General features: G+C 42.9%; 1 protein-coding gene across 1 annotated transcript in view; it reads right to left on the reverse strand.

Annotated features, from left to right (window-relative positions):
* The window catches only part of FER1L5 (fer-1 like family member 5), a 118,115-nt gene that overhangs the window by 90,059 nt on the left and 360 nt on the right, over positions 1 to 27,696 (reverse strand). The window contains exons 2-3 of the mRNA XM_063448614.1: positions 12,355 to 12,496; positions 4,223 to 4,275 (exon numbers count right to left, since the gene is read on the reverse strand). Coding sequence (XP_063304684.1) covers positions 4,223 to 4,275; positions 12,355 to 12,439 — 138 coding nt within the window. The 5' untranslated portion in view covers positions 12,440 to 12,496. The remainder of the gene's footprint in view (positions 1 to 4,222; positions 4,276 to 12,354; positions 12,497 to 27,696) is intronic.

Genomic DNA, 27,696 nt, shown 5'->3' on the forward strand with positions numbered 1-27,696 from the left:
ACCTCTGTCCCATCTCCACCTGCTATTTGAGATTCCTTCCAGTGCCAGTCTATGAGGTCCCCCAGGACTTGGGAATAAGGACCACCTGCCTCCTCTCCCAGTAGCTCCGGCTGCAGCTGGGGATCTGGGTCGGCTGCCCAGCATCCCTGTGGGGCTGGTGGAGAGACTTCAGTCCCATCTCCACCTGCCTGTTGGGGTTCCTCACAGGACCAGTCTATGAGGTCCCCTACTTTGGCTACCTCTGGCTGCCTCTGGGGAGAGAGGCTAAAATCCTTTTGTTGGAGATTTTTTTTCCTCGCTTTAGCCAGCAGGAACTCTTGGTCCCTCTTCGCTTGTCTTTCGATGGTTACCTGGTTCCAGATCGCCTGGAAGGTAACCATGGACACATCAGGGCCATACCAGGCCACTCGCTGCCTCACCTCGGCCAGAAAACCTTTGCAAGAGTCAGAGTAAGTCAATGGACACCTCTGCTAACAGGGGCACTGCATGAATGCTAGCGTTGCCCTCACTATGATCAACACGTTACCTGTGTCTCCAGGATGCTTTTTCTTGCACAAGGACACCGTCCCGCCGCCGCCACCAAATGTGACGGACCGCCTGGCACCCCGACAAGGTACCTCCGTCAATTGCTGCGTCCTACTGCTTGCGAGTACCATCAGCACTGCACTGGAACACCATAACCACCGTAAACCCCACGAAGCGCCACAGCTTGGTTGGGGTCTCGCCGTCCTCCACAAACCTTGGACCCAAGAACAGGATCCAGCTTCCAGTGGGTAGGCCTCTCCTAGTCCAGAGAGCGTAGCAGGAACAGCTCTTACAAAAGCTTAGTGATTATACTCAGGGGAGTATAGTGATTATAGCAATCCCCAGAGTGTATGTGGGTGAACAACATATCCAAAAAATCACCCGGATCAGAGCAGGGGTTCAGGAAATTCCTGGAAGTCTCTTTTTGACCCACGGTCCACATGGTCCAATGCCCAAAACAGTTCCAGAGAATTAGGGCTAACGGTTGGTCTCTCTGTCTGGAGTACAAAAGTACATACTTCACATGAACAGAGCCTTTTAAAGTGCATTGGGCAAGGTATATTGCAGGGCCCATAGTCCTGAGGCAATAGGCAAACGCCAAGAACCCTTGACGAGGTTCAGCTTGTCACAGGGCCATAATCACAGGGTAGAAGGCTGGCAAACAGGCCCTTCCAAAAGCCAGTGGCGAGGTTACTTTTGTCACACCCCTGTCTTTATTATGTATACTACCCTGTGTTTTCATGCAAAATACCTGCTCCCCATTGGGGAGTGCCTCCACAAAGGGAATCCATTTGCCTCCCGAATTCGGGACCACCCCAATAATCCATTTAGAATGCTCATTAGAATGTTCTCACCTCGACCTGATGCCAAAACCGCAAGTGGCCGCTAGTTCGTATAGACGAAAGCCATCAAGGGGGAGCATTTGTGAACTGCTTCCCACCACGTTTGGTTCCCGAACGGGGACCTCCCCAATGCCCATTGGAAGGTTCACACCAATTAATTAGAAGGTTAACAACTTGCAACATAAGTGTGAAACCAAAGTAATTAATGAGTGCTTCCCTCATATAGACGAACGCCAACCAGGGGGAGCATTCGTAACCCGAAAGGAGACACTTCCCTTGCCTGGTTTAACACAGGGACCCACTGAACGGAGGATGTTCACCACAGGTACCGTGATGGGGGTCCCTGGGGTTTGGTGTGGACATCCTTTGGGGACAATTGCTGGTTTGGAAGGCTTTCTGTAACTGGGAGTCAAAGAGGCGAGTGGAATTCCCGCGCTGGGATTTGCGGGTGCTGGGGATCTTGGGAAGAAGACCCCCTGTCACCAGAAGTTGGAAACTCTGTACTTGGGTGGCAGGAACAGGGGACAAAGGGAATCCTGGGAAGAAGACCCCCTGTCACTGGAAGTGGGAAAACCTGAACTTGGGTGGCGGGAACAGGGGACAAAGGGACTGAAACTCCTGTGTCACGCTAAAACCCCTGGGAGGAGGAGGACCCTGTGTTGAGGGGACAATGAGATTGTATGGTGTACACCCCTTGCATGGGGTTTTGCTTAAAAAGCCAAGTGTGGTAAATAAGGCGTTTTTGTACCTCCAGAACTCGGTCTCGTCCAGTTAATGGGGGAGAAAATGGGTCTCTGTACATTTTAAGTGGTTCCTGACTGGCTGAAGGAAGGAAACTAGCGGAGGTAACCGGTTGGGTTACCCGTGGTCCGCTACAATCAGTCTTTAAGAGGAGTTAAACATAGTATTAAAGGGTTACTCTAGTCGTTTTTAAAAATGTGCATTTTCAATTTACAATACCCTATGCAGCCCTCCCCTCCTTAAAGCGGCACTGTCATGTCGAACTTACCTATCCCCAATCGATTCCTCTTCTCTCACTCTGTCAGGATTTCTTCCTGTCTGCTCTAGTTTTCTTTAAAACATAAGACAAAGTAGTGACTATTTTGTCTTATGTAGGTTTTCTACGCCTGACCAGCTTTGACCAGTGGAGGAGCAAAGTGTGCTTTATTTCCTGTAGTCAGAGCGATTTCCCACAATTTTCACCTTTTCTCCGTGATCTCGCGATGCCTCATTTTACTATTGCCGAACGTCCTGTCATTTTAGACAGAACGCCGGCGAAACTATCAAAATTCGTCCTAACAGAATGAGAACAGTTTCTCCATTCGTGTTAGGACGCAAATTCCGATCCGATTTGTGCCGTGGCTGCATCTTGCATCCGCTTAGTAGATAACTCCCTAATTCCAAAAGGCTGAAAGACCTAAATTGGTATTTCAGCCAAATTTACTAATACTAAGTAAAGATTAATTAGTTTTAGTAAAGTGTGCCCCTACTCGCTATTTCGCGAGTAGGGGCATGTCTACTAAATAAGGAGCAGCCTATGGCTTAGGAAGTGGCTCCCTGTCGCTTGTATTTTTACATATTACAAGGAGGGAGCTGAATGCCGGTAAACGGTTAATTTGTAATAAACCAAACAAACGAACTAAGAGGTCTTCGTTCATTCATTTGAAATTTCTATGCATTTGGAAGTTCTTTGGAATTTTCCCATGCTGTGTAATTTACCTCATAACTCTGTGATTGGTTGATTGAAAGCTATGGTTTTTTTATTTTATTTTCAAAGTTTGACGTGTATTATGTATTTTTATTTGGCTTTTTTGGAGCTGAAAAAGAAGGCTTGGGGACCCCGAGTCACCTGGTGGGGTTTACATTTAGCCCCCACCTTCCGCCCATGGGTAGGTGCCAGGGGGAGGACAATAGGCCTCCCTCACTCTCTCCGCCACTTCAATGCTCTCTGCCGCTTCTATTTTTACATATTACAAGGAGGGAGCTGCGTGCTGCAAAGAGGTCTTCGTTCATTCGTTTGAAATTTCTATTATTTATTCATCTTTCTGACGAATTAATGAATAGATGAAATTCCCTCTCGAATGCCCAAGTGTTTAACTGGGCATGCGCAGGAATTTCACAGCACTATTTAGGGCAGATGACATGTCTCACAGGGACTTCATCTATCCACACAAAGATGGCGTCGCCGAGGACCTAGGTCCTGGCATGAAATAAAGATTAAAAAATAGGTAATATGGGGGGCTTAGGGGCATTTGGGAGTGACTAGGGGGACAATTAGATTTAGTGGATTCGGGAGGGGGGGTTAAAAAAAAACTGGATTCGGCCATGACAGTGCCGCTTTAAAGTCTGTAAACTCCTAGCGCTGATCTTCCACACCCTCTCCTGATGTGATCCCAGCACTCGCATGGTCCAATCATACGCTTCTCATAAAGTTCAATCCGGCAAGTGGAGCAGGGTAGGACGGGGGAGCCCACAAGTTGGGAGAGAGGGTGAGCCTCAATAGGGTGGGAGGGAGAGAGGGAGGAAGCGCTCATAGGGTCGGAGGGAGAGAGAGGGAAACTATCTTCTTCTTGCAGGCGCTCTGCCTGCAAGGGAGAAGATTGCTGTGGCTGTTGCCATGAAACTGACGACAGATGTGAAACATGCACAGAACTGACTTTAGACATCCCAGAATAGAGTTTTGGGCTGCCTATGTCATGTGTGCTGGGGGTGCATACAATTGGCACACAATTTAAAAATAACTCTGGATGTGCAGTGTTTCAATTTGCCTACTCTGTCTAATGGGAAACCTGGTCCAAGAGAGCTTGTGGCCTTTTCAATTATAAGAGACACGTGACACAACATGACTGTCTTACCTCATTCCAAACAGGAGTTTGTTTCTTCACAACTGTTGTTTGTTTTTCTGTCCCTTAATAAAGGAAACACAGGAATTATCATTTTAAAGACCAATAACATAATAACACTTCATAACAAACAAGTCTTAAAGGGAACCTGTAGTCTCAAAAATAAGTACTGTTATTTGGGGACTAAATTATCCCTTCTGTCCACCCTCCTTTGTGATTACAAATTCAGTAAAGTTTAATAAAGCATGTTCCAAAAAAAATCTTACCTTGTTTCCTGCACCGGAAACTACTCTCCTACAGTCACCTGATCCATTTTCGAAGATGCCAGAATGTCTGCTAATGTCTTCACAGTCTCTTACAAACCATTGCATCTCATACAGTAGCAATGGATTGGAGATATACATTTGCAGCCAAACACTGTGCTCCTGAAATAAAAATTGCAACCAGCAGCATTTGATTCCCAGACCGAGTTTTATCTGAAGGAGAAAGCTCCTCTAGTTGCTATCTGAAAGATAGACACTACACCCTGTTCCAAATTATTATGCAAATTCTATTTAAGTGTCACAAAGATTAAATATTTTGTTTTTCAGTTTAACTCATGGATGGCATTGTGTCTCAAGGCTCTTTTGATCACTGAAAACAATCTCGGACACCTGTGATAATTAAATTGCCAGATGAGCCCAATTATTAAGCAGAGCACCATTTTCATGCAATATGGGGAAGAAAAAGGATCTCTCTGCTGCCGAAAAGAGTGGAATAGTTCAATGCCTTGGACGAGGTATGAAAACATTAGATATTTCACGAAAACTTAAGCGTGATCATCACACTATTAAGAGATTTGTGGCTGATTCAGAGCACAGACGGGTACGTGCAGATAAAGGCACATTGAGGAAGATTTCTGCCAGATCCATGCATCGGATCAAGAGAGCAGCTGCTAAAATACCATTACATAGCAGCAAACAGATATTTGAAGCTGCTGGTGCCTCTGGAGTCCCACGGACATCAAGTTGTAGAGTCCTCCAGAATCTTGCAACTGTGCATAAACCTTCTATTCGGCCAGTTTTTTACGTATACATATATCTACGTTTGTTTTTGTTTTTTGTCAGCAAGTGCAACCTGTGTGGGGGAGGTTTGTCACCACCGTCAGGGCCCCCTTGGTCTGAGGTGAATCTTATGGCTAGGTAGTTGTACCAATGCAGGTCTTCAGGCGAGGGCGTAGGAGCCTCGTCCATCAAGACATACTCGGGGAACGTCTGTTGTGGCCCCCCCCCCCCAGTCTCCCACCACCCGAGAAGCCTGTTCAGCTGTGTGGGTACGTCTTGAGCAATGTCTAGTACCACAGGGCTGCCCAGTGACTGTGTTGCCGTCCAGTAAACTCCTCCGGGGCGCGATCCCCTGTAAAGCTAAGGGGTTACCCCTTGTCTAGTCCCCCCACATGTGGTCATGCGGTTCTGTGTAATTCCTTCAATAACTGCGCTCCCGTGCCCTTGCTAGCATTTTGCATCATTAAGCATTTAAACAGAAAGCATTTAACCAGGAATGCAACTATAAAATACTGACAGGCTGGTACAGAACACCAGACATCCTCCGGCATGTACACGAAACAATCCCCGGCGAGTGTTGGCGATGCGGCACAGAGGAGGGCACTGGCATCCACATATGGTGGACATGCTCCCAAATCGAACCGTACTGGCGAATAATACATCGGACGATCAAGGACATCACGGGAACGGATATACCCTTCGAACCAATGCCAAAGCTGCTCAACCACATGCACACACCCCTGAAGATCTATAAAAAGGGTCTCATCATACACCTACTCACAGCGGCGAAATCGCTCATCCCACTACTATGGAAGAGCACGGCAGCGCCCACCCTACAACAATAGATAGAGAAAGTGGAAACGATTTTCAGCATGGAAATGATGACAGCTTCCCTGCAGGGACGTTCGGAAAAATGCGCCCTGACATGGTTTCCATGGATGGAATACACATCGCGGGGTGCAGCGAGAGACACCCCGGCGGGACCCGGGGGCGCACCCACACCGGCACAAACACCCCGACAGACAGATGAACAGCAGTAGGACCGATCTGGGAAGGGGAATAAATTGACACACGGCAACACACACGTAGCACATACCAACTAGCCCACCGAGAAAGCATGACCCATACATTACCCAACCTACCCCATACCTACAAATAACAACACCAGAACCACCATTGAACTACGATCAAGCCAACCGCAGACCCTGACGGAGCACAGACGTAACAAAAAGGGCATAGACACTGCCGACAATACACCGGTAAAGCAGGCCGGTAACGATATACAGCGACACACACATCCGAAGCCTATCTAGAATTAACCTGACTGTCCTCACGGACGCAAAATCATAGCCAAAGACCGTTAACAGAAAAAAAGGGAAAAAAAGGGGGTCACCAAGAAGCCCTGACCGTAACTCAGTAAACTACCACATGAGATATGAAAGACCACGGTACCAACCACCAAAGCACAGTTTAAGCACTCACCTAGAACAGTCGATTACCATGCTTGAGCCCTCACTATGAGCTCCCTGTTGTAATAACGAATGATATAACTGTGTAAAATAATGTCGCACTTACAGACTTCACTAACGTTGTATTGAAACAAAACTATGTATACCACAAAACAAAAAATTTAAAATAAAGAATGTAAAAAAAAAAAAAAGAAAGCATTTAACAAAAACAATCTCAATGTTTGGCATGGGTATTAGGCAGTAATTGTGGCTAAATATGCAATATTCACAATGCATACTCGTGTGCTAGTTGTTGGTAAGCCCTACTTCGCCAATCCCTGAGGTTTGTTAGACGTGCATACCCACATTCATGCTACATGTTCGTGAGGGACTGGTTTCGCTGTGTTGTGGGGGGTAATACAACTTGACTCGGGTTGCAAGGCTAATGATTCTGGGGGTTGGGGTACCGTGTTGCCTATTGCCGGTCTGAACTAGACCTTCTTCTGCGGAGCAGGGACCGTAACGCATTCCAAACATATTAAACTTGTAGCAATCCTAGCGCCCTGCATAACGAGCACTGGGAAGGTGTGGGATATCTGGGTCATTCCTGCTGCAGCATGCAGGTGCCCACAAGGGTGCGGAGTCCCCATATTTAATCTACAAAGTCGTCTCAACTAACACCTGTCGCAACTGTACTCTGTACTCTCTACTCTAATGTCATATAAGGCTGCATAGCTAATTATAACATATAACAATACATTTGTGATACTCAAGTTCTAGACGGCGGGAAGTCCAAAGTGAACTGTCCACTAGGCCTGTTGGTGGGGCTCCGGGGCAGTGCCCGCCATTCTCCATTCTGGCCTCAACTTCGCCGGGGAGGTGCGTTTAGGAAATGCTTGTCTTTGGGCGTGAGGTAGGCCCCACTCTTTCAGTTTCACCATGCCCACCTCCGGTTCCAGAATCAGAACAGATCTTCCCCGGTAACACACCAGCAACTTCGTGGGGTAGCCCCACCTGTAGGGGATGTTGTTATTGCGCAGCGTCTTGGTGACATCCACAAATTCCCTTCTTCTCGCCATCGTTGTCGCAGAGAGATCAACATATATCTGAATGTTTGCTATGGTACTGACAAGTTGGTGAGTTTCCTCGCTGCGTTTAGAAGTTGTTCTTTGGTGCTGTAGTAGTGGAATTGTGCTATTGTATCCTTGGGCGTGTCAGCGGTGAAGCATGCCGGTCTGGGTAAACTGTGCACACGGTCTAGCTCCCAAGCAGGGTCCTCAACCTGCGGGACTAGATCCTTACAGAGGGCCTTGAGGTACTGTGGAAGTGCTTCAGTGGTGATGGAGTCGCTGATGCCACGGAATCTCAGATTGTTGCGCCGTGACTGGTCTTCCATGTCCGCCATTTTGTGTTTTAGAGCCATCTGTTCCTCTTCCAGCCTCTGCAGCTTCTTTACCACTTCATTATGGTGCCGCGCAGGGCTCCTCCAACTTGGTTTCCAGTTGCTTGTGCGACCTCCAATATCCGCTATATCTTTCCGCAGTTCACTGGTAATTTTACGGAAATCGGCGCGGAGGGACGCCTTCAGGTCCTGGAGCATGGAGTGTAGGCTTTTATTTGTGACCGGTATATCGTCAGGTGCCGGTGGTTCGCTGTCAAGGTCTGTATGACCCTCCGGGGATGGTGGTTGCTCCATGTGGCCATCGCCATCTTGTGCCTGCTTTATTCGGTCTTTCATGCCCTGGCGTACCAGGTCGGTAAGTTTTGTTTGCTTCGATGGTGCCATGAAGCTGTCGGGAGATGTCCCTGCTATTTGAAAGTGGTTGGAGCTGTTTTTTAGTAGCTCAGTTGTCGCTTTGGGCCTGGTGAAGCACGGAGAGTTTACAGCATGCGACTACTCCGTTCGGCGGTTAACCACGCCCACTCTAACCCTTTTTAATGTAATTTATTCTAATTCAGAATGCCTTAATAATTAGGTGTCCCCCCTTACAAAGTTGTAAAATTAAGAATGAATTACATGGAATCAAGCACCCTGGGTGAAACCCCCTTTGTTGGTTTCCACATCCCCTTCCAAACTCATAAGGTTCCCTTGTGAGGTCCAATCAAATTCTGGAGCAATGGAGCGTGTATGTGGGTGCACAAGAGAATTATAACAATTACGGGAGGCAGAAAGGGCTGGGAATATGAAGTAAGGGATGGATGGATTTAGGCATCTCCTTGAAGATGTGAAACTTATTATATTTGATCTAGTTTTCTTTAAAACGTAAGACAAAACACCTTTTCTTTATTTCTTATGTATATTTCCTACGGTTTACATTTTCTTACAGAAGGAAGAGTATAATTCAGTTCCACTTCCTGTGTCAAATAAACTTTTCTCACAAACTACTCACCCTCCTCCTTGACACAGGATATGGAGCTGACTTAAATTCCTCCTCGTGTCAGAGAAAGTCAAGCATAGGAAAAATACATAAGCATAGTTGCCAACGTTTGAAAAAAAATTCCAGGGACACTTTGCAGCACAGCTATCAATTACTTACTTGAAAATGTACCACACCCACTTCCCCGAAGCTCCGCCCACTCCGCTTACTTAATCTTCGCCTACTTATCATCAGATTATAGGGTCTACTCAATATAGAGAGAATTACAGGAAATTGAAAGGGACTTTCAAACTTAAGGCCAAAGTAGCAGAGTTGGAATAATCCTCCCATTAAGCTGCACTACTTCTGCCTAAAGTTTGAAATTCCCATCACAATTCCCTGCAATTCTCTCTTTATTGATGTGACGAAGGCCACTTTGCCACTGGGTTTTGGAGAGGACTGCTTGCCAGCCTTTTACCTTGTGACTATGGTCCTGTGGTGAAGTTTGGGCTAAAAAACATGGTTCATGCTTTTTTCCCTGCTATGGTGCATTATATGGGGCTTGGATGGAATGGATTAGGCTTCTGGTGTTCTTTACCGAACAAACTGTCAAATCCATTACGGACCACTCGCAAGTGGAGTGTGCAGCCTGTTAATCTCCCAGAAGCTGTGGTTAACCGCAGCTTAATTGGCGAATGGCTGGGTGGTCGCCGTTCGTATAGTCAAACACATGGCGGCAGCAATCTTGTTTAGTCGAACACGGTCAGCTGTGTTTTGCCGTCGGGTTCATGGAGCTAAAATCGTAAACCCGACGGCACGAACACCGCTGGGGCTTCCACCTCCAGCTAAGTTAGACTAAATCCCCACGAACAGAGCGCCGTTCGACAAAAGTAATCTACCGAACACACTTCAACACCGACTTTGTGCACAAACGGTCCCGTTTGACTATTTGAAGTGTACTTTAATCATTGGCCACACAGCCTAATTCTCTGGAACTGTTTTTGCGTGAGGTCGGTCAAAAAGAGACTTCCAGGAATTTCCTGAACCCCTGCTCTAATCTGGGTGATTTTTTGATATGTTGTTCACCCAGATAAGGGCTATCAGGGGATGTGACTTTATGGGGATATATTGTATTTTGGGGTACTTGTGAAATGTTAAGCTTGGGGATAATTACGTTAATACATTATCTACCTTATTGTATCACAGGCAGAGGGGAGGGATTGTGTGCTGTATGTGGGAGTGTCAGGCATTGTTACATTGTTTCTATTGGTCTGTACAATTTGTGTCCTGGTACCCCATCAGGTCCAGTGGGTGTTCCTCTGGCCTGAAAAGTTGTATAAAAATCCAACCTGTACCATTAAACTCTCAGATCTTCTTACCCTCAACTTGCAGCCTTTTCTCGTGTTGAAGGGAACAGCTATAATAACTACAAGGATTGCTATAATCATTATACTCCCTTGGATTCTACTAGCTCTTGTGAGAGCTCTACAGCTGATCCTGCTATACTCTCTTGGAGGAGAGGGTTACCCACTGGAACCTGGAGCCTTGTTGTAGGTCCAGGGTGGGCAGAAGTCGGTGAGACCCCAACCAAGCTGCAGCGGTTCGTGGGGTCTGCAGTGCTTATGGTGTCTGGTGCGGTGCTGATGGTCCTTGGTGAGCACTAGGAGCATCCGTTGGCGGAAGGTCCGTCCCAATTGAGTAGACCTTTATAACACCAAGTTCCCACCAACAGTACCATGCATCCTTGGTGTGCGATAGATGTGTGTGCATGCAGTGTAAAAGTAGCATATTTGCTTGAATATTAATATACAACATAGCCAACCCCATAAACTTTGGAACTGTTTGCTGCAAAGGGGGAGAGCTGTAACATACTAATTGCCCCTTGGCAGATGTTAATAATATACCAGTACATGTACAAATTACCAGCAAACAAAGATTTAAAAAAATGATAACATTTTATTGAATACAGCATAAATACACATAAATACTAAAAATAAGTGAAGTAAATATTTTGTGTCTTGAATTTAAGATGCAAATAAATATAGGTCAGATTTTTCTCTCATTACAATACCTCCAGAGCCTGACTATACTTAATATATTTAATATATAAACTCATTAAAGTCTCCTTATAGTTTGTTCCTTGCAAACTCTGAATAGTTATTAATTCACCTTTTTACTTATTCCTCCTCAAGCTAGCAGGGCAAATTAACATCCCTTAGTTACAGAGGTGTGATCCTGAATATCATAACATTTTATTTAAAAGTACAGGCAATTCGTTACATTCTCTCTTCTACCCCTGTTTCTGCCTTCTCCTAATTCTGTCTCTATCTAATCTCTATCTGATAGCGGAGTCACTTGTTAGAAAAGTGATCCAGAAGCTAATAGATTCTCAGCACATAGGAATCTATTAGCTTCTGGATCACAGAGACAGAACGCTCTGTTCTTATTTTAGATGGGAACATTACAAAATCCCTAATTTTGACTATTTAATTGCAGCATTATGTATGTTTAAAAGAAATCAGACCTCGCTTAGAACCTGTCTCAACAGCAGCTGCTCCCAGACACTATAGCATTAGGTTTATAAATCTGTGTCCCTAACAAGGTTTTTACTTACCTTGTTTCCCTTGTTGCTGCTGCCTACTCCACCTCCTGCAATATTATTGATTGCATTGCTATGTCCCTTTCATGAGGAATGCACAATCGAACGGACATGGTGCACATGTGTGGTGCATGCCATACGCATCAAAACAACTGCTTCTCATAGGAAATGGTTTTCTATGAGCTGCATTTGGTGGCATGGGTTTTAATCGATTGTTGCAGGGGAAGCACCTCTGGTGCTACAAAACTGCAATATTTTAAATTGCAGAGTTAAAACTACAGAGCCTCTGCACCCAAACCACTTCCGAGATTAAGTTTCTGGATGCATTTTGTGGTCCTTTAACAAATTCATGGATATTTAGAGCTACAAACACTACATGAAAATGACATTCCATGCTGGCATAGGGTATTAAGTGACCAGATTATCATTCTTCTACAGGGGAGTGGGAAATGAATGCAGGTCCATAACTGGCTAAAGATCAGATATTGAAGATGTGTTATTTTAAAACTTTTTCCAACTATGTAAGCACTCATTTCTATTTAAACCACAACATCTAGATGTAAAACTCAACATAATATTATGATGTACAGAATTAAAATACATATACTAAAGTTTCTTTTTTATCTTTATTCGTGTTGTTTTTTTGTTTGTTTTTTTATCAATTATTCTAGTAATTTATTTAAAAAAATAAAAATACCTTCGAAATTTGCTGTCACAAAGCACTCTGGTTTAGTAGATTTAGAATGGTGAATCCTTGCAGAAACAATTGTAAGGCGCAACATCCTGCTACTGATTTGGAATGCAGAGGAATATTTTGGCTTTTTTACTACGTATTCAACCTAGTAACAGAGAGAAAGGAGTCAGGGAAATAATACCATTATTAGTGCAGTATAACTTTCTGTACTTGTTGGATAACCAAAAAGTGTAGGCATAGTCCCTAAGCAAAGGAGATCGAGAGAACGTTAAGAATGTTGCACATTTCACAATAGGTGTTTAATTATAGACATAAAAAAGGTTTTATAATATAGAGTGCTTAAATAATTATTATTAGCTATATAAAGTAATTGTTTTGTTTTCATGTAAATGTATATATATCATCTGTCAGGCACAGCAATGAAAAATGTAAAAGAGTTAAGACTGGCTAACATTTCAGCACCGAAAGTTCTCAGTATGTCCCTTGTGCCCATTACCTGTTAATGTCTAACCCCTTAAGGACCTGCCTGTTTTTGCGATGTTGCACGTTAACGACCAGGGCTCTTTTAACACTTTTGTGGTGTTTGTGTTTAGCTGTAATTTTACGCTCTCTCATTTACTGTTCCCATACAAGTTATATATTGGTTTTTTTCAGGACAAAAGGGGCTTTCTTTACATACCATTATTTATATCAAGTCATATAATTTACTTTAAAAAAAAATAATAAAATATGGTAAAAATTGAAAAAAAATTTTTTTTTTTTACTTTTGCTTGAAAAATCTTTTACTTACCTAAGACAGCTAATGAAAAAAACTGCTAAATAGATTCAAAATTTAGTCCTGAGTTTAAAAACACACAGTGTTTACGTGCTTTTTTGCAAGTTATAGGGCTATAAGTACAAGTAGGAAATTGCGGTTTCAAAAAATATATTTTTAAAATGTATCAATAGTGACATTGTAACACTATTATCTGTCATAAATCTCTGAATCACCCCAGAAGTACATATTTTTTAAAGTAGTCAACCTAGGGTATTTAATATGGGGAATGTCCAATCTTTTTTAGTAGCCACTTAGTCACAAACACTGGCCAAAGTTAGCGTTCATATTTGTTTGTGTGTGAAAATTGCAAAAAACAAAATTGAATGCTATTGTGGCCAGTGTTTGTGACTAAGTGGCTACTAAAAAAGACTGGACATACCCCATTTGCAATACCTTGGGTTGTCTTCTTTTTCAAATGGTATGCCATCATGGGGGTAATTCTTATTCCTGGGCTACCATACGCTCTCAAAGGCAACGTAACCAACCTGCCAATTTTCAATTTAAAAATATTTGACCCTGCAACTTTCAAAAACGCTATAAAACCTGTTCATGGGGTACTGTTATACTCAGGAGACTTTGCTAAACACAAATATTAGTGTTTCAAAACAATAAAACGTATCACAACAATTATATCATCAGTAAAGTTCTGTTTGTGTGTGAAAAATGCAAAAAAAAGTCACTTTCACTGACAATATCATCGCTGTGATATGTTTTATTGTTTTGAAACACTAATATTTGTGTTCAGCAAAGTCTCCCGAGTAAAACAGTAACCCCCATGTACAGATTTTAGGGTGTCATAGAAAGTTACATGGTAAAATACAGTACTAGCAAATTAAATTATCTGGACTTTTGGCCTGGGTTGGCAGGCAGGTCCCTCAAACTGCAATTAATAAAATTACTTAATTATGTAAAAATATTACATAAATACGCACATAGAATTTAAATATATATGCCTATTTATATATTTGAAGTCTACGTGTATATTTATATCGTATTTTTCCCTCCATAAGACATACTTTTTTTCCCCTCAAAAGTGTGCGTCTTATGGAGCGAATGTGAAGTTTTACTTACTTGTATTGTAGCGTGGGCCGGCAGAACTCAGTGTGCACACTTTCTTTCAGTCCGGCCGGAAACCGGAACCAGAAATATAAGTTTCTGTACCGCGGTGCGCGCTGTTCTGCCGGCCCACGCTACAATACATGTAAGTAATTATGGGACACTATGGGAGGAAAAGTGCACTATGTGACAAGGGGAGGGGGGGAAACACTATGGGATGAGGGGAGAACACTATTGGACAAGAAGGGAGAACACTATGGGATGAGGGGAACACTATGGGATGAGAGAAGGGGGGAAACACTATGGGATGAGAGGAGGAGAACACTATTGGACAAGGGGAGTAGGGGGTTAAAGAACACTATTGGACAAGGGGAGGGGATGTTAAAGAACACTATTGGACAAGGGGAGGGGGTTAAAGGACACTATGGGACAGGGGATGGGGGGTTAAAAATCACTATGGGACAGGGGAGGAGGGGTTAAAAATCAGTATGGGACAGAGGAGGGGAGTGGGTGGTAAGGGGAGAAAAAAAATATTCTGAACAAACTGTCCCGTAGTAAGAAACACTCTGGGACAGTTTGTTCAGAATATTTTTTTTTTCTGGGTTTCCTCCTCTAAACACTTGGTGCGTCTTATGGAGCGAAAAATACGATAATTATTTATGTCATTTTGTATACATATATATACATATGTATATTTCATATTATTTTTCTTTATTTATATATACATAGATATATATACAATTTCATTCTAAGTGTATTTTTTTTTTTGCAGTGCATAAAGATATTACAACACGCGTGGGGTACCCCGACGGCAATCCTCACGCTTATTTTCATTGCTTATAACAGAGGGGTATTACAGATTACATGCACATTTTTTAAATGAAAGGATATTGAAGGAGCTTAATAACAACATAATGTACCACCAGATAGGGTGGCTATTGACTTATGTGCAGTAAAGAAACCTTGCTAGGTAAGGCTTTATCAAAGTAGTATGCACATATGAGATGTTGCTTAATTGGTGTACATTATGGAAGAATAAACAAGCTGCATCAAACTGCCTATGAGGCAAACAAAACAATGTTATGGATCTAGCTAAAACTTGCTAGACATGTATGCAGCCTGTTGGAGGGATAGGAACATAATGGGTGCAAGCTAATAGACAGGCTGGGTGACTGCTAATGACAACAGCAATGCTTAGTGTTAAATAGCCCTCATACATATATCAAGCAGTTGGGCTATACAAGCCAGGCCATGTTTGGGTCAGAGTCAGCCAAAACCTGCTACAGGCAGGGTAGAGTCCCATACGGCAGCGTGGTGTATGGCGGAGCCAATGATCGCAGGTAGGTAGGTCGGTGCTTTGGTCGTTTTTGGGGTTATTTTCCTTTTCTCCAGCTGCAGCTGTGCCCTTGTGTGCACTCTCCTGAGTGACCTCCGTGATGCCGCTTTGGGTATAGGTGATGGACAGTGCCGGAACCGCTGCCATGTTGAGAGATCTTCCTCACTGCCGTGTCGTGCCGCATCATTACAGCCTCGGGTTTTGCCCGGTCCCAAGTTCTCATATCTATGAGCTGCTTTCACTGATTTTGGTGGAAGATTGCAGGATCTCGGGTGACGACAGCGCATTCTGGAGCGTGGGTTGTGGGTGTTGCCTTGGGCCTTCTGGGTCTTCCACTCAGGAGTGAGGCATCGCCCCGGAGCTCTCTCCGGAGGTTGAGCCGCGGGTGCAGGCATTTCTGGTGGCTTTTTTCGATTGTCCCAGGCGCTCCATATAGTGTCGAATCTCTGTTGGAATTCTGCTTCCCAGGTTTGTGTAATATTGCCAGCGGCCATTTTTGGGGACCGCGTGTAGGCTGCTTTCACTAGTGTCGCCCAGGAGTTTTCTGGGGGTTAGTTCTCGCTTAGTGGTTCGTTCTTGCTTGTTGGAGGCCAGGATGACCCCCGCCGGCCCGGTGGGGGAGGGGGGTACGATTCTCAGACTATTCACGGGGATAAAAGCCTGCGTCACCCCCGGCACGGAGATCGTCCGTTTCTCCCGCCAGGGCAACACCAGGCCTCTTTTGAGTTTAGGCCGCAGCTGCCAGTTGACAAGCGCGGTGGGTGTTTAGTCCACTGCTAGGTTTCTCCGGTGGTGCGGGAGGGTGTTTTTGTGTGAAGAATGGGGTGTTTTTTCCCCTTTTAAGTCGTTTTTTGTAGATTTTTGGCTGGAGCTCAGTCTTCCTGCGACCTTCCAGGATGGAGACAGCCACTAGAGGTGGAATTAACCTTGCAAGGTAATTATTGCAGTTTATAAAAAAAAACAGCAATAATTACACTTGCAGGGTTAAGAGTAGTGGGAGTTGTCACCGAGACCACTCCAATGGGCAGAAGTGGTCTGGGTGCCTGGAGTGTCCCTTTAAGGCTTGTGGTTCTGTATAGTCCCAATAGCACGTTATTATTGTGTATTTCGATTGGATTTGACTTTTTGCATCATTTGACTATTCTACCTTGCTTTGACTCGGCTCTGGTACACTTGTTCCTGATTTCTGGCATCCCTGACCTCGGCTTGTTTCTGAGTACTCTCTGTCTTTGTGTTGTTAGCCCGACCATCCTAAGATCCGGTATATGTTACTATTCCTTTACGTGTTGGATCCCCATAAATTACTGACACTTTGGAACAGTCTGCCTACCCCCATTAGACTCTCCCCTAGTCTTAATTGTTTAAGAAGTTCCTCAAAACACATCTGTTCAGAAATGCTTATGGACTCCCAAAGTAACTTATCTATACTTATCCATATCTGTCTCTTGTTCTCCTGAACAGCCACACAACTCTCACCTCCAGTTCTACTACTTTTCCACCTTGTTTGGTGGCTGTCACCCTTGCTGCCCTGTTGTGTTTTTGTAGGGCCCTCATCTACCTATTGTTCCTGTGTCAATGTGTAATTGCCTAATTTTATTGTAAATTTCTCCCTCTTTCATAATATTGTAAAGTGCTGCGGAATCAGTTGACACTATATAAATAGCGATATTAATTATTATTATTAGCAAGCATTGTCTTTATTATATGGAGCAAAATCAAACCTTGTAGCAGAAGGATGTTATTTTCCATCTAGCTGAATTTTTGTTTTGCTGTATTAGGTGATCAAACACAACAAAATAAATTTAAACAAAAATCCCTGGTTTTCAGGGGTAGGCAACCTTTGGCACTTCAGATGTTGTGGACTACATCTCCCCGGGTGCTTTGCCAACATTATGGCTGCAAGAGCTTTATATAAGATGCACCCCTGTTGTAGCAAGCGGTTTAATTATAGAGGTAGTTGCAGGGTCTCTGCAATGTGAAGCAGGGACAGCCAAGTTCTAAACTCCACTCCTGGCAGCTTGGATTGTAATAATGAATTACATCACCACAGAGCGAGATGCAAAGACGCTGTGTGTAGAACACCAGAGATGAGGTCACTGCTGGAAGTAAGAGATGGGCTTACCTTATGTCAATTTAAATTCCCCCCTACAACTTAATTGTGCGTCTATATGACAGTTTGTCAGTATGAGTGTGTGTATGTCTATGTCTGTCTGGCTTTGTCTGTATGTGTGCTATATCGCTCTGGCTTTGTCTATATGGCTGTATGATTGTGTGCCTGTATCTGAGTGCCTGTATATATAGATCTGCATGGCTGTAAGAATGTGTCTGTGTGCCTGTAAGACTGTCTGTATTTGTGTGTGTCCATGTGTATGTGTTTGCACGGCTCCGTGGGGGATTTTTAAGTGTACTAAAAAGTAACTGTTTGATCCATTGTGTTATGGAAAAATTTTATATTTTCAAAAATGATAGTTGACTTGTATGAAAAAAGGAAGCGGCAACGGTAGAAGAAGTATATCATGAATGAGAAAAAGTAGGGACATGTGGAGAGGTAAGAGGGCTTTTCTTGTTTTTGCACAGAAGGTTTATTGCAGAATGCTGCACCATAAGCCTACCTCTTTTTTGCCACACCCCTAATGCCAAAATGTCTTTCTCAAAGGCATGCACAGTCTTAGCTCTAAAAGCACTGAGTAAGCTACTTTTAATTCTCAAAATTCTTAGTTCTTATGTTTTAATTCTCAAAGTGATTTAACTCCTAAATGACAGTGAATTGAGCAGTGAAATTGCAGGGGAATGATCTATACACTAAAACTGCTTTATTTAGCTAAAGTAATTTAGGTGACTATAGTGTTCCTTTAACCTTTCCTTGTAAGTTTTATCCTGCAATCCATGAACCAGTTTAGTAACCCTTCTCTGAACTCTCTCTAAAGTATCAATATCCTTTTGGAGATATGGTCTCCAGTACTGCGTACAATACTCCAACTGAGTCTGGTTACAACTACAGGTCTGTTCGTCAACACACTGTAAAGCGTTGCAGAATTTGTTGGCGCTATATAAATAACAATAATATTGCAACTGTCATTAGTCTAATACTATCCTTACCTTTTGTGTCGCTTTACCCCACTCCCTCTAGCATGTAAGCTCATTGAGCAGGGTTCTACCCCACTGTTCCTGTGTGTCCAGCTTGTCTGGTTACAACTACAGGTCTGTTCGTCAACACACTGTAAAGTGTTGCAGAATTTGTTGGCGCTATATAAATAACAATAATATTGCAACTGTCATTAGTCTAAAACTATCCTTACCTTTTGTGTCACTTTACCCCACTCCCTCTAGCATGTAAGCTCATTGAGCAGGGCTCTACCCCACTGTTCCTGTGTGTCCAACTTGTCTGGTTACAACTACATGTCTGTTTGTCCACACACCGTAAAGCGCAAATTTGTTGGCGCAATATAAATAACATAATAAGTGAGGTATCACCAGTGTTCTCTACAATGGCATGAGCACTTCCCTCTTTCTACTGATAATACCTCTCTCTATACAACCAAGCATTCTGCTAGCATTTCCTGCTGCTCTATTACACTGTCTGCCCACCTTTATGTCATCTGAAAATATTACCCCTAAATCCCTTTCCACAGATGTTGATGTAAGGACTCTATCACATATTCTACACTCTGCCCAGGGTCGGATTAACATAGGGGCTGATGGAGCTGCAGCTCCAGGCCCATGGAATAGGCCCATTGATTTAAAAAAAAAAAAATTCTTTTTTTTTTTTAACACGCTACTCTTAGGGTTGCCAGGTATTTCTCATGTATTTCTTAGGGTTTCCAGGTATTTCTCAGGTATTTGAGGCTGCCTAGCCGGTGCCTGTATTGCAGTAATACCGGCAATACAAATGTCTGTCTCAGTATAAACAGATATTGTTCTGCAATACCAACGCCGGCCAGTAGGGGTCGCTGTTTGTGTGGAGAGAGGCAGTGATAAGAAGTTACGGCATCTCCCTCCCTGCCTCTCTCTACTCACTGAGAGTCCAGACAGCAGCTCTGAGACATGGGGACGCTGAGACATTGGGACACTGGGGAACCTGAGACACTAGGGACCCATGTCTCCCAGTGGCCCCTAGTCTGTGTCCCCATGTCTCCCAGCCACTGTCCCTAGTGTCTCAGTGGCCCCACGTCTCCCAATGTCTCTAAGTGTCCCCTAGTGTCTTAGTGACATTGGGACACTGGGAGACATGGGGACACAGACACACTGAGACACTAGGGTACACTGAGAGACATGGAGACACTGGGGGACACAGGGAGACATGGGGACACTGGGCGACTTTGAGACCTAGGAAACATGGGGCACTCCCAGTGTCCCCATGTCTCCCAGCCAGTGTCCATAGTATCTCAGTATCCCCATGTGTCCCTGGTGTCTCTCAGTGTCTGTAGTGTGCCAGTGTCCCTACTGTCTCAATGTTTCCTAGTCTCCCAAAGTCCCCTGGTCTCCCAATGTCTCCCAGTGTCCCCATGTCTCCTAGTGTCTCAGTGTCCCCTAGTATAAAAGAAAAAATATCATGCACTGACAGTGATAGATTTAGGCAGGTTTATTGGACACTGCAACGTTTCAACCTATACCCAGGTCTTTATCAAGTCTCCAATGTTCCCTATGTATTAGTGTCCCCTATGTATCAGAGTGTCTCAGTACACCATGTCTCTCAGTGCCCCATGTCTCTCTGTGCCCGTAGTGTCTCTGTGTCACCTAGTATAAAAGAAAAATAATTCAGGCACTCACTGTGATAGATTTAGCCAGGTTTATTGGACACTGCAACATTTTGACCTGTACCTAGGTCTTTATCAAGTCTCCAGTGTCCCCTATATCACAGTGTCTCAGTGCCCCATGTCTCCCAGTGTCCCCTTGTGTCTGTCACCCAGTGTCCCCATGTCTCCCAATGTCCCCAAGAGTCTCAGTGTCCCCAGGTCTCGCAGTGTTCCCTAGCATCTGTGCCCCCATGTCTCCCAGTGTCCCCATGTCTCTCAATGTCCCCTAGTGTCCTAGTGACATGGGGACACTGGGAGACATGGGGACATAGACACTAGAGGACTGGAAGACATGGGAACAAAGACATGCCCCCTTTTTGTGTATGTTCGCCCTTTCGGCTGTTCTGGTTATGTGATTTGTGTCAGTGGCCCACCCTTTTACCGCATCCTTAGACTTCCTGCTTTACTGGACACTGCTGTTAGGGGATATGGGTTGACTTAAAAGATGAAAGCGTGAGATTAGCAAAGGGTATGTGTTTTCTCATAGTTGCATCCTATGAGTTTCCCTCCAGCACCATCTCCATCAGATACATGACGCTTAGGAGGTAGGACTGTTTTAGTGTTTTTGGTCAATAAGATTTTGTAATTAGGCCCAGGCCCACTGGGCTCTTAATCCGGCCCTGACTCTGCCCTTGGGTTTTTACATCCAAGATTGATTATTTTGCACTTATCCATATTAAATGTCAGTTGCCAGAGCTCCAACCATTTTTTTGGTTTACCTAAATCATTCGCCATTTAGCTTATCCCTCCTGGAACATCAACCCTGTTACATATTTTTGTATCATCAGCAAAAATACATACCTTACCATCAAGGCCTTCTGCAATATCACTAATAAAAAATATTAAAGAGAATGGGTACAAGCACAGATCCATGAGGTATCCCATTGATGACAAGACCTTGCTTCGACTATACTCCATTGACTACAACCCTCTGTTGCCTGTCCCTCAGCCACTGCCGAACCCATTTAAAGGATCACTATAGGGTCAGGAACACAAAAATTGATTCCTGACCCTATAGTGCTAAACCTACCCATTTAGGTGGCTTCCCCCTCCCCCCTCCCTGTATAAAAGTTTAAAACTCACCTTATCTCCAGCGCTGTGCGGGTCTACCGGTGCTGGCTCCACCCCCTTTGTGACATCAAAATGGACGATTTTTAGCCAATGCATTGGATTGGTTAAAATCGGCACAGGGATGAGGCAAAATGCAGTTTTGGCCAATCAAGACCTCCTCATAGAGATGCATTGAATAAATGCATCTCTATGAGGAAAATTCAGCAACTCCATGCAGAGCATGGGGATGCTGAACAGCAGGGCTGCTTACTGTGCAGCCCAGAGTCAGGAAGCCCCTCAAGTGGCCATAAATGCCTGAAGGGAGCCATTATACTCACCAGAACAACTACATTAAGCTGCAGTTGTTCTGGTGACTATAGTGTCCCTTTAACAATATTAGAATCCAAACTTAAAGATTACAGTTTATTGAGAAGCCTTCTATGTGCGACAGTGTCAAAAGCCTTTTTCTAAAATCTAGGCAAGCAATCTCTACTGCACCACCCTTATCTATTATTTTAGTTACCCAATCAAAAAAAAAAATCAATAAGATTAGTTTGGCATGACCTCTCTGAAGTAAACCCATGTCTCTGATCTTGAAATCCATGTGATTTTAGATGTTCAACAAGCCTATCATTCAACATGGTTTCCATTACTTTTCCCACTACTGAAGTAAGGCTTACTGGCCTATAATTGCCCAATTCCTCCCTACTACCTTTCTTGTGTATGGGCACAACATTCGCTGTGATTGGTTAAATAAATCCATCAATGGTATTGCTAGTACACCATCAAAACAACTCTTTGTGCCTAATCTTATAGACCTGTCTATCTTCCTTACTCTGGACTTTTTTTATAATTACTAAATGCTAACTTTTTCTTTTACACTATTTTGGCCACTTCTGCAGAGTACCACAGGGGTTTCTTTATTTTTTTGCTCTTACTGACAAGCCTAATGCAATTTTCTGTTGCCTTAAGTAGTGCAACTTTTAAATAGTTCTCTTGGAACTCAACTGCTCCAGTCTAATAAAGACTCCATTACACACATTCTAAATCTAAAACTTTTGTTTTTGTATGGTGTGTCTCAGTCACTGTTCTTATATTAAACCACACTGACTGGTGATCACTAGATCCTAAACTTTCAACTACATTAATATCAGATACGAAATCTCCATTTGTTACCACTAAATCTAGTAAAGCCTCCTTACGAGTTGGCTCCTCAACAACTTGTTCTAGAGATAATCCAAGCAGAGAGCTTAGAATACAGGTGATACTCGAAAAATTAGAATATCGTGCAAAAGTTCATTTATTTCAGTAATACAATGTGAAAGGGGAAACCAATATATGATAGATGCACTACATGCAAAGCAAGATAGTTCAAGTCGTGATTTGTCATTGTGTGACGATTATGGCTTACAACTCATGAAACCCCAAATCCACAATCTCAGTAAATTAGAATATTGTGAAAAGGTGCAATACTCTAGGCTTACAGTGTCCCACTAATCAGCTAAGCAAGCCATAACACCTGCAAAGGGTTTCTGAGCCTTCAAATGGTCTCTCATTCTGGTTCAGTAGGAATCACAATCATGGGGAAGACTGCTGACCTGACAGTTGTGCAGAAAACCCTCCATAAGGAGGGAAAGCCTCAAGAGGTAATTGTGAAGGAAGTTGGATGTTCCCAAAGTGCTGTATATCAAAGCACATTAATAAGTTATGTGGAAGGGAAAGTATGGAAGAATAAGGTGCACAAGAAGCAGGGATGACCGAAGCCTGGAGAGGATTATCAGGAAAAGGCCATTCAAATGTGTTGGAGACTTTCACAAGGAGTGGACTGAGGCTGGAGTCAGTGCATCAAGAGCCCCCACACACAGACGCATCCCGGACATGGGTTCAGATGTCGTATTCCTCTTGTCAAGCCGCTCCTGAACAACAAATAATGTCATAAGCGTCTTACCTGGGCTAAAGAAAAACAGACCTGGTCTGTTGCTTAGTGGTCCAAAGTCCTCTTTTCTTATGAGAGCAACTTTTGCATCTCATTTGGAAACCAAGGACCCAGAGTATGGAAGAAGAATGGAGAGGCACACACTGCAAGGTGCTTGAAGTCCAGTGTGAAGTTTTCACAGTCTGTGTTGATTTGGGGAGCCATGTCATCTGCTGGTGTTGGTCCACTATGCTTCATTAAGTCCAGGGTCAACGCAGCCATCTACCAGGAGATTTTGGAGCACTTCATGCTTCCTTCCGCTGACTAGCTTTATGGAGATGCCGACTTCATTTTCCAGCAGGACATGGCACCTGCCCACACTGCCAAAAGCACCAAAGCCTGGTTCAATGACCATGGGATTACTGTGCTTGATTGGCCAGCAAACTCACCTGACCTGAACCGCATAGAGTATCTATGGGGCATTGCCAAGAGAAAGATGAGAGACGAGACCGAAAAATGCAGAAGAGCTGAAGGCCGCTATTGAAGCATCCTGGTCTTCCATAACACCTCAGCAGTGCCACAGGCTCATAGCTTCCATGCCACGCCGCATTGAGGCAGTAATTGCTGCAAAAGGGGCCCAAACTAAGTACTGAGTCCATATGCATGCTTATACTTTTCAGAGGTCCGATATTGTTCTATGTACACTCCTTGTTTTATTGATTGCATGTAATATTCTAATTTACTGAGATTGTGGATTTGGGATTTTCATGAGCTGTAAGCCATAATCATCGCACTTATGACAAATCACGGCTTGAACTATCTTGTTTTGCATGTAATGCGTCTATCATATATTAGTTTCCCCTTTTACGTTGCAATAAATGAACTTTTGCACGATATTCTAATTTTTCGAGTATCACCTGTATGTGTGCTCCTGGCACAAGCAGCTACTTTGGTTTTCCAGTTCACATCCGGAAGGTTAAAATCACTCATGATGATAACTTTCCACTTCATTGTCATTTTAGCTAGTTCAACTAGTAAATTATCTAACTATTTGTCCTGGGGGCCTATAAATCACACCTACACGAGTTACTGTGTGATTACCAAATTCTATTGTGACCCAAACTGACTCTATATTCACCACACACCTAACATTAGGCTAGCTTTTATGCCATTGTTTACATACAGGGCCACCCCTCGCCCTTTCTTGCCTTCTCTGTCTTTTCTATATAAAGAATACCCTGGTATTGTTATGTTCCAGTCATTTTTATCATTATACCATGTCTCAGTAACAGCGACTAAATCTACATTATCAGTTGTCATTATTGCCACAAGTTCATGGATTTTATTCCCTAAACTGCGAGCATTTGTAGACATGACTAAGCTTATAATTTTTTTAAGCCAAATCCTTGCTCCCGACACCATTTACTAAGCCACTACTTAACCCCTTAAGACCGCAGCCAAATGTACAAGTTGTGATCCAAAAAAACGTAAACAAAACCTGGCATTTGCGCTATATGTCTGTCCAACCGTAATTCACCTCTTTCATATTAAATGCACCCCCCATTATTATATATCATTTTATTCAGGGGAAACGGGGCTTTCGTTTAACATCAAATATTTAGGTATGGAACATAATTTAATATGAAAAAAATATTTAAAAAATGGGAGAAAATAAGAATTTTTTTACATTTTTTTAGTTCTACGTGACATTCTAACTGTGAATGTCATAATACTGTTTGCTTTTACTGCAATACAATACACATATTTGTATTCAGCGATGTCTCGCGTGTAAAACAGTACCCCCTATGTACAGGTTTTATGGTGTTTTGGGAAGTTACAGGGTCAAATATAGCGTGTTACATATTTCAGTTTTTTTACATTGAAATTCGCCAGATTGATTACGTTGCCTTTGAGACCATATGGTAGCCCAGAAATAAGAATTACCCCCATGATGGCATACCATTTGCAAAAGTAGACAACCTAAGGTATTGCAAATTGAGTATGTCCAGTCTTTTTTAGTAGCCACTTGGTCACAAACACTGGCCAAAGTTAGTGTTAATATTTGAAAATGCAAAAAACTAATTTGAACGCAAATTTTGGCCAGTGTTTGTGACTAAGTGGCTACTAAAAAAACTGAACATACCCTATTTGCAATACCCTGGGTTGTCTACTATTGCAAATGGTATGCCATCATGGGGATAATTTTCATTCCTGGGCTACCATACGGTCTCAAAGGCAACCTGGCGAATTTTAATGTGAAAAAACTGAAACGCAAACCTTATATTTGACTCTGTAACTTTTGAAAACACCATAAAACCTGTACATGAGGGGTACTGTTATACTCAGGAGACTTCGCTGAACACAAATATTAGTGTTTCAAAACAGTAAAACGTATCACAACAATTATATCGTCGGTGTAAGTGCCATTTGTGTGTGAAAAATGCAAAAAATTTCACTGTCACTGACGATATCGTCGCTGTAATATATTTTACTGTTTTGAAACACTAATATTTGTGTTCAGCGAAGTCTTCCGAGTAAAACAGTACCCCCCATGTACAGGTTTCATGGTGTCTTGGAAAGTTACAGAGTTAAATATAGTGCTAGACAATGTAATTCCCTGAACTTTTGGCCTGGGTTGGCAGGCAGGTCCTGCAAATTGTAATTAATAAAATGACCTAATTATGTAAAATTATTACATAAATATATGCGTAGAATTATTATATATATATGTGTGTATATATATATGTGTGTATATATATGTATATAATTTTTTTTAATTATTTTTATTTATATTTATAGGTATTTATAGGTATATACATAGTATAGGTATATACATATTTTTTATTTATAGGTATATACATAGTGATATATACGTATATACTTATGTATATAGATATATATATTATTTCGTTCTACATGTATTTTGATATCAATATATATATATTAATTTTAAAATACAGTTAGAACGAAATTACGCATGTTTATATATTTTTTATCTATTTTTTTTTCATTATTTTTTTATTATTTTTTTATTTATTTTTTTAACGTATTTATATATTTATTTATTTTTTATTATATATAAATATATATATAATGAAAATTATATATATATTTAATCAATATCATTGTACGTGTATTTTGATATTAATATATATATATAATTATGTATATATTAATATTAAAATACACGTAGACAGTGTATGCATATTTATGTGTATGTGTGTATATGTGTGTATATATATACTTAGATCATATATATAATAAATATATATATGATCTAAGTATATATAATTTATTTTTACACTGTTTTAACATTTTTTATTTGTATTTCAGACAGCAGGGGGAGTACCTGTCATTACAGGCACTCCCCCTGCTGGCAATGCCTTGGACGGCTATGCCTTCCATGTGATCGCGGGGTCCTCGCAAGGACCTCGCGATCACATGGCCCTGGGCGGCTGAAGAGGACGCAGGGGGACTCCCTGGGCTCCCGGGTAAGTCCCCCATACCGCGATCGCCGGCGTGGGATCGCCGGCGACCGGGTAAGTACATAAGATCGCAGGACGTACTATGCCGTCCTGCGGCTTTTAGAGCCACCAAAATAAGGACGGCATAGTACGTCCTGCGGTCTTAAGGGGTTAAAGTCCCTAATACGCATCCACCTATCATTCTGAGTGTTATGCACAAGCAGAGAATGACAGTGTGGAAGCAACCTGCCATACATAAAATCGGCAAAAACACAAAAACAACTTCCTTTACCTCTGAAACCTATTTGCAAGCCATTAAAAATATGACATCTCGGAAGGCCACTATTGTCCAGCTCCACACCTCTTATGATAGAATCCCCCAACAACAACTGCTTTCTATCAGACCTCCCCTTGTCCTTTTTGTCATAGGTTTGTTTCACAAACTTGGTGCCCGAGCCTGTCTGCACAACACCACTACACTCTTTGCCGGAGCCTGTCTCCACAACACCACTACACTCTAAAAGTTCTGGAAATTAACATATTGCGCATCTGCAGGGGGGGGGGGGGGGGGGGAGACCCTATGCGCATGTGCAGCAATGCCATGCACGCGCATTAGACCTCCCCATAGGATGGCCAGTGACGCTATAGCACACAAAATGTGTGCTATAAACCAGGAAGTGCCCTCTAGTGGCTGTCTAATAGACAGCCACTAGAGGAGGAGTTAACCCTGCAAGGTAAATATTACAGTTTATGAAAACTGCAATATTTACAGTTGCAGGGTTAAGGGTAGTGGGAGTTGGCACCCAGACCACTCCAATGGGCAGAAGTGGTCTGGGCGCCTGGAGTGTCCCTTTAACACAGTGTAACCGTCGAAGCTAAGATGGTGCCTGTTCACCACTGCTACCAAAACA

Source organism: Pelobates fuscus, chromosome 3 (assembly GCF_036172605.1).
Source record: "Pelobates fuscus isolate aPelFus1 chromosome 3, aPelFus1.pri, whole genome shotgun sequence".
NCBI lineage: Eukaryota > Metazoa > Chordata > Amphibia > Anura > Pelobatidae > Pelobates > Pelobates fuscus.